Source organism: Wasmannia auropunctata, unplaced genomic scaffold (assembly GCF_000956235.1).
Source record: "Wasmannia auropunctata unplaced genomic scaffold, wasmannia.A_1.0 LD336101.1, whole genome shotgun sequence".
NCBI classification, from domain to species: domain Eukaryota; kingdom Metazoa; phylum Arthropoda; class Insecta; order Hymenoptera; family Formicidae; genus Wasmannia; species Wasmannia auropunctata.
In genome coordinates this window covers 5,922,966-5,931,656 of record NW_012026789.1, presented here as the reverse complement: position 1 = coordinate 5,931,656, position 8,691 = coordinate 5,922,966, and the positions used below count along the sequence as shown (strand labels likewise).

Below are 8,691 nucleotides of genomic sequence, written 5' to 3'. Positions count from 1 at the left end.
GATCGACTTTACTTTTCTTTTTTTAAAAATTCGCGAAAATTATTTTTTTTTCAGCGTCCTGAAACCAGTTATTATTTCAACGTTGTTATTAGTTCAACGTTGTCTTTTATGATACACATTGTTGGGAAGTTGATTATTCTAACAGATTATTTGAGTTCGATCGTGCAGGTCCTGAAGTTTCCTGTGGCTATTGGCCGGCTCAATCTATAACGCAATTGGCTAGCGGTGAGAGAATTAGAAGAGAGAGAACGGGAAGAATCGAAGTCTATTAATTGTCTGTATGGAACCGTGGTACTTGGATCCTAAGGATCCGAAATCCAGAGAGGAAAGAAGAATTGTCTGCCCGGGAAAAAAAGTTCCATATATAATTACATATAATTATATGCGAAATATGTCCATATATGTTTCTTTTTTTTGTAAAGTTATTCTTTAATACAACATTGATAATAATAAGAAGGAAACATAAAAAATAATTAAAAAAATAATTTTTACATTATTTTTTTTTACAAAAAATCAAGTTTGCAGAAATGAGAAAAATTGTTCAGATATAATTATATATGTATATTTTTAATTAATTATATACGATTATATATAAGCAAATTTTCTAATTTCTTCAAACATTATTTTTTGTAAAAAAACAATGTAACAATTATTCTTTTAATTATCTTTTATGTTTCCTTCTTATTATTATCAATTTTGTATTAAAGAATAATTTTACAAAGGAAAGAAACATATATGGACATATTTTGCATATAATATTATATATAGTTATATATGGAACTTTTTTTCTCGGGTGTACAATACGAGACTCGAGAGCAGGGATTGCATCCAGCGTTACTCGAAAGTAGATATATTGAATAGTATCAGTTCAGAGATTAAACATTCAGAGTGAAGTTCAGAAAGTTGATTTGCATAAACGCATTGAATTTATTATGCAAAACTATTTAAACACAGAAAAAATCGAGTTTTTTTACATACATTTAGACGTAATAGCGTTGATAGCGTTGATAGTGCTGACGGCAAACAACTTTCCGAATGCGTCAATAAATTTGCTATAAACTTCGCATAGTATACGGCGAGACGTCCGTGTCTATATTTCCGCGAACCGCCGAAATAAGTGAAGTTCACATTTTCATATTTCAACAACAGCTGAATTGATTGAATTTTGATATCTACCATATAAATTATATCAGAAAAGTTTATAGTTTTTTTCCCGATACGGACATATCGTAACGCTAAGTTAAAATAGGTAAATTTTAAGAAATATTCACGTTGTTATCGTCATCAAACAAATTTGCATGACTTTCCTTTTAATACCAGCGAGTAAAAAAGTTTTTTAATTAGTTCTATTGACTTTGAAAAATAGGTAAATATTATTAAAGTTGTACAATAATATAAATCTGCATATATTAATTTTTTGCTGTTTTCAAAAAAAGAATATATATATTTACGCGATAAAAAATTTGTATTTGAATAAAATAACTTTACCTTGGTGCACTTCAAAATTGATTTTATAATTAATGCAGATGTTTATTAGATTTACAATAGCAACGGAATAAGAGTGACTACAGACTAAACTTTCATTATGCGGCTTATACTTGCGTTCACATTGTGCATCTGTATAAACTTAGTCACGTTACTTTGTGTCTCTGCACATATTCAAGAATTTAGTGAAGCTCATATTCTGACAATGCCCGCTTATGCTATTGCTTCGATGGCCAATCTTCTCAAGTCAACGATATGCGGAAAGGAATTGCAGATTTTCCGAGACGCTGTCGATCAACATATACTGTGGAGTTTGAAAGGTACAATTCTTTTAATAAAAATATTGAATAATTAATTAACAATAAGTAATATTTATTGATTTTGTGTAAATAGTAATATTCTACTTTATTATTTTTAGTGTTAGATTCCAATGGCAGATTTAAACCAGGGTTTGTTTATGGAAACAATTATTGGTTGGGTAGTCATAGCCAGTGTATCGATACGACAAATAAAATTCCTCTACAGATCTCAAAACAATTGTTAAATAACGTTATATCGTAATCTGCAAAACGAATTTCCGCCTTTTAAAATAAATTACTTTGTAGTTCATTTTAGACACAACAGTACTATTCAATATCACATGAATATATTTAACGAAGTAAGTTTATTAGATTTTCATATAATAAAAGAGATGCTTAAAGACAAATATATTCCAATGTGATATTACACATGTGATCAAATAAATACAATGTGTTCCATCAAATCCAATTCAAATTAGTTAATGTAATATAATAATTGTTAAGCGTATTTCCTTTAGCTTGTGAAATAAAAAGAATTTGACACTTATAATTAGTATTATATGCAGAATGTTTTATCTTAGGATGTGATTACGCTTGGACTCTGTCTGCCAGCATCGTGCACTATAAATAATTTAAGTCTCATTTTGGAAACAATATTTCGTGATAGAGTTTTCATAATCGATAACTTCAATTTTGCGAAATTCCAGCTGATCCAGGTTAAAGATCTAAAATATAATAACGAATGGTCATTTAGTGGTGCATTGCCTTTTATCTGGTATGTCTCCATTGTATGTAGTAAATTTTTTTGGGTCTCAAAAGATAAAAATTTACTACATACGAATAGTAACTTATTCATTATAACTTTTAATTCATTATAACTTATTCATTATAACTTATAATGAAAGATGTACAATAATGCTATGAAAGTAATTTTTCTTAATCTTAATTGTCTAAAATATAAAGATTCAATAAAGAAATATTTTGTTTGTAGTGTTGCTTTCGGATTTTTTTTTCTTATGACAATAATCGGAACATTATATGATATATTTGTGCTCCAAAAACATATATGTATAAAACAAAATGAGATAAATAAAACTAATAATGACGGTAAGTGTTATGTCCAGGAGGTATAAAAATATAGAAGGTATAAATTATTTTGACATTCATCTGACTATTTTTACGTTACGTGTACGTATTGATAAATTGCAAATTACTATTAGACTCCGAATTATGATTCAGGCATTGAAAACATATTCGACGGAGTGAAAAGAGAAACAGAAGTAAATTTGTTTACTGATCGGGAAAGTAAAATTGGTAAAATACTCATATGTTTCTCCGCTTACACAAATACGAGAAAAATATTTAGCACGAAATTAGATGCCGGCACAATACCCGTTATTAATGGCTTAAAATTCCTAAGCATGTGTTGCATAATTATTGTGCACAGTATATATTATGTATTTGATTCTATTGGTAAGTAATTTAAAATAAGTACATCTATGGAATAAATATGTTTTAGTCTAGTAATTTTTATCTTTTATGCATAATGAAAATTATATTATATACACAGATAATAAAATATGGATGATGAGAATCTATGAAAGTTATGCTTATTTTTATGACATTGGAGTTATGGCAGTCGACATTTTCTTTTTTTCAAGTGGATGTTTGGTGACCTATTTGTATTTAAAAGATAAAACAAACGAAAGGTCAATTAAGCCAATTAATTGCAGAGGCAAACTGATTGAATTCTTTATCTACATAATGAAAAGATTTATTCGGTATGTTTTGTCCTTATCTCGAGTCGTGTAAACAAAGAAAACAATGCAATAAACATAATAATATTATTGCAATAGAGATCAAAATGAGAGAAAATGCTACGAAAAATTTAATTGTAATATACATATAAACTGAACAGAAACTTATTTGCATACGTGTATTAATTAAAATTTTATTTTTAAGATTGACACCGGCTTACATGATGGTATTAGGAATATCACAATTGAGCTCAGCTTGGTTTAATAAAACTTCGCAATTTTACATGAATGAAAGGTTGCACGAAACTTGCGCGAAGTATTGGTGGAGAAATTTTTTGTACATAAATAATTTCTTCGGTGTCGATTCAATGGTACAAACCTGTTTGATTACGATCTTAAGATCTTAAGAACTTGAAATTATCAATCAAAAGTATAAAACTTTTATTTGAAAATTTTTTACAGTGCATGGATTGGAGCTGGTATCTAGCTAATGATATGCAATTTTATATAATTGCGATGACGCTGTTAATTTTATCGACTGTGTAAGTTAACTAATTATTAAGGCGATGCCGGAAGGTCCGAAAAATTTGCACGAGGTCGATATAAAACAGTCTGTTCAATTTTAATGGTATCTCTAAATGAACTTCTTACAATATCTTCTGTCTCAGTCAAACACGTACATTATCCTTATCTAACTTATTAAAACGCCATCTCTTGCATAATCCGGCACTTACTACTAGATGCAATTTTTGCTGTTTTTACCATTTCGTATTTTGGTTATGCGTACGAATTACTACAAATTGCAGTTCAGTAGATATCTTTTTTTCTACGCTTTCAATCGTAGCTCAAAAGGCTTTGTATTATTCGTTCATGCTGTGGTGTTAGACATAAGCATTTCGTACATATGAGCTACAGAACTTTTACACTATAAATGAAATGTTTATGTCAGGTTATGGTTAGGTGTCAGCTGTATGACCCGAAAAAATGTAATTTTTTAATTTTTTTCCTATTTTACTACAAATTTGACCGTCTAACATCACAATTTCATGTCTATTTCAACCCTGAAAAAAAATTTTCAATTCCGTTCAGCCAATTCGGAGAAATTTACTGAACTGCAATGTGTCGGTATTTTCGACCTTCCAGTATCGCCTTAACGGTATTGTATGTAGTTAATGTATATCTTAATTATATTTGAATAAATATATATTATAAATTTTAGATACTTCTACGTCGTTGTTATAATACTGAGTGCACTTTTAATAGGCTGCATTATCCTTAGCGGTTATATTTCGTATATTTACGGATATGTTCCGACGTAAGTTATTGAAATATCTTGCTTATCGAGAAATTAGTTAAGAGAATGTTTTTTTCATTGTTATAGATTTGATGAACAGGTTAGACTTCTAGATGTCTTATATCTCCCACCGTGGACAAGAATAAGTCCTTATATTATTGGAATAATTTCAGGCTACATTTTAATAAAATTAAATAACACTTTGATCTTGAAAAGGGTAAAGTATTATTTTTTTAATGTATTAAAAGGAAATAGTTACATTGAAATATTTATGAAGTATGTAAACTACTAATTAATTCTTTACAAATTAATTATAAATATAGTAACGCATATAAATAAAAATGTTTTATAATAATTTAATATTTTTTTCAGCAAATTACAATTTTATTTTGGTGCCTTGCTAGCGCTTGCAATATGTCCGTATTACTTGTGTTGCTTTACAATCGAGATATATCCGTTTTAGCTACTTCTATTTATGTAGCGTTGCATAGAATATTTTGGACCATAGGTATAGCATGGATTGTAATAGCGTGTTCCACTAAACACGGAGGTTTGTTTATTTAATAATATAATTACATCTGTAAGAAAAACGTTAAAAAACCTGTGACGATACGCCCCCGCTTCGTCACTATGTGGGGCCGACCAGCCGCCCCTGGCGCTCAGCGCCACAATTCCGACTAAACACGTGCGCTGAGCATGTTACCCGAGGGTAATCCTCTCTCCGCAGCCCCCGCCGAAGCCCATCGGGTATATAAGCCGACGCCGCGGAGCGACGGCTACCAGTCCAGTCCCGAATCTACTCTTGTCGAGACCGCTCCTCCTGAGAAGAGAGTCAGGGCGCCTGATTTCTTTGCTGCCTCCTGAGAAGAGAGTCAGGGCGCCTGACTTCTTCATTCATCCTGCGAAGAGAGTCGGGGCGCCTGACTTCTTTACTCATCTTGCGAAGAGAGTCGGGGCGCCTGACTTCTTCACGTTTCCCGCCTCCAGAGAAGAGAGCCAGGGCGCCTGGCTTCTTCGTTCCCCGTTAGACCAGAGTACCTCATTGACATCGGGCACACGCAGAAGGCCAGGGCGCCTGGCTTCTCCCCCCACTGTCGGGCCAGGGCGCCTGGCCGACATTGACCAGCTCCCGATCTCGCTGCGTCTAGGTGCCGCGCTGCCGCGCTACAACCGCTCGTCGAGGGCCTCCCACGCTCGCTCCGCTCGTTACCGACCGTACCGCACGGAACGCCGGATTTGCCGACCGTAACTTCTGACCGGTCCCGCCGCCTTACCGATCGTCTCTCTGAACCTCGGGAAAGTCTCGCTAACATGCATTGGTCGTCTCGCGCTTTCTTGCATACCTGGCCCGGCGAGCATATCCGAGCGCAAGAAAAGCGAACCGTCACAAACCTTTTGCATTAATAAATGTTCATTGTCTAACACAATTAATATACATATAACTAATGTTTATATCACATCAAATCAGCATATTTTTAGTCTATAGTGATACATATTATATTCTAAATTGTTATGGTTTAAAAACATTATATTGTTTCTATCATGCTTGCTTTTATTATAGGCATCGTTAATCAGTTACTGTCATTTAAAGGCTGGATTGCTCTTAGCAGACTTACATATTGCGCTTATCTTTTAAATCCGGTTATTATACGATCAATTTGTTTACACAGAGAAACATCATTTCATATAGAACTTCTGCCTACAGTAAGTATATGAATACTTAGAATCACAACATTAATAGAGAAATAAGCAGATAAAGTATTAATTTCTTTTAATTTTGTTTCTAGCTTCTTATAAATATAGAATATATTATAATCAGTTACGTTTGCTCTTATATATTGTCTGTGATGGTAGAAGTACCCTGCATCTCGTTAATGCGAATGTTTATCCATTATTGGAATAATAGGATGCATAGGAAAATATTATAATTTTGCATATAAATTGTCTCATATAGCATAAGGTGAAAGTGTATTTTAGCAATATTTTATTGGAAAATTACAAATACATTGCAATAATCCTCCAAAATTGCAGCGACACTAAAAATGTCCTAAAAACTGAGATATTAAATTATAACATTGCAATGTATAATATGTTTAAAATTAATTAATGCTATTACTATTTAATAATGTTACACGAACAATATTTTTGTCTTCAATAAAGAAACATATGGAGACATAAAATAAATAAAATATTTATATAAACAGAAATTTGTAATTATTTCATGGTCAAGATACAGATTTATAGTTATATATGCCCTGCATAATTAATAGTGCTCGGAAAACCCGGGTACTCGGGTAAAGTCATTCGTTGCACACAGGTGAAATCGATTCCGCGGATACCTGTGTGACACGGGTACCCGTATCACACGGGTATCCGTATCACGCGGGTACCCGTATCACGCGGGTATTCGTATGATACGAATTAACACTTACTTTATATTAGTACCCGCATAACACTTACTTTATATTAGTACCCGCATTACACGAGTATTTCGCATTAGACGGCGAATGAATCGCATTAAATATTTTAATATATCCAAATAAAAACATTCGATAAAAATTATTCAAAATTTATAAAATATTTAAAATAACCTTTACTATATTTTATTAAAATTTAAATTAAAATTTACCAGGTAAAATACAATCAATAGAAATTAAATTATTCTGCAAAAAAATAATTTTTATCGAATGTTTTTATTTGGATATATTAAATTATTTAATGCGATTCATTCGCCGTCTGATGCGAATACTCGTGTAATGCGGATACTTACTAATATAAAATGAGTGTTCGTATGATACGAATACCCGTGTGATACGGGTACCCGAGGAATCGGTTCTCACCTGTGTGCAACGAATGACGGGCGGGCGGGCGGTTCTCAATTTTTCTTGTTACCCGGTTCTTTTTCCGAACACTAATAATTATATCAAGAGACACGGTAGTCTCGTGCTAAGTGCATGTGCCAGTGTACGAGCGCGAGACATCCGATTACGTGTCTTTATACGAGTTAACGAGTTGAGCAATTATCAGATCTTACAATCAATAACTAAACCAATCGATTTCTTACTAGGCTTAATCAATTATTCGAAACGTTAATATAAGAAATGTGTTTCTTAATTTTTTTGATCCATTTTTTACAAACAGAGATATTATTGTAATGTATTATCTCTATATATCAAAATCGGGCAATTTACTTTTAAGTTTTTCAAGAACAATTAGTAATGTGAACTGCAGTATCGCTCATATAGCCGAGCTTTGTGCCATAATACATTGTTTAGAAGCAACAAAATTTTTGACAATATTGCTGATTCTTTGACATCACAGAACAAGGTAAAATACCTCCAGATAATCATGCATTTTTTCGATTCGAATCCCGATAAAGTTTCGCGTGCTGAAGATATCACTAGGGAAACTACGACGGCAATCAACAGAGTGCTTCCGCATGTGATATCGTTTCAATTGACGGAAATATATATTGCATTACTTATATTTACGATAATGTCTTAAATAAAGTAATATAATAGCATGAATCGGCAAAATACTATCATTTATTACAGAAAATAGCAAAAATATTACGGAATACCCACACAACACGTGGACGTCCTTCGGACGTCCGATTTGTGTCCTCAAATGTCCTATTTATGTCCTCGTATTTCGGACGTCCTCGGGATGTCCAAAGATCATATTTTGGATGTCCGGATATATATATACAGGGTGGACCATTTTAATCTATCCAGTCGAATATCTCGAAAAATAAGCACACTAGGAAAAAATGTTTCAGACAAAAGTTGTAGGGCTTCGAGGGGGACATAAGATGATAACATGGTCGGAAGAGCACACGTCTGAACTCCAGTCACTT

The 8,691-nt window shown here is 32.6% G+C and overlaps 1 protein-coding gene across 1 annotated transcript in view; it reads left to right on the top strand.

Moving 5' to 3' along the window:
- The first annotated feature begins 1,116 nt into the window (after positions 1-1,116).
- LOC105461413 (nose resistant to fluoxetine protein 6-like) overlaps positions 1,117-8,691 on the top strand; it is a 17,988-nt gene continuing 10,413 nt past the window's right edge. The window contains 15 exon segments of the mRNA XM_011707910.1: positions 1,117-1,249; positions 1,538-1,805; positions 1,904-2,036; positions 2,038-2,143; positions 2,366-2,559; positions 2,776-2,845; positions 3,005-3,257; positions 3,355-3,565; positions 3,747-3,912; positions 4,004-4,083; positions 4,761-4,856; positions 4,923-5,052; positions 5,208-5,385; positions 6,397-6,539; positions 6,623-6,744. Of these exon segments, the coding sequence (XP_011706212.1) occupies positions 1,586-1,805; positions 1,904-2,036; positions 2,038-2,143; positions 2,366-2,559; positions 2,776-2,845; positions 3,005-3,257; positions 3,355-3,565; positions 3,747-3,912; positions 4,004-4,083; positions 4,761-4,856; positions 4,923-5,052; positions 5,208-5,385; positions 6,397-6,539; positions 6,623-6,744 (2,102 nt within the window). The 5' untranslated portion in view covers positions 1,117-1,249; positions 1,538-1,585.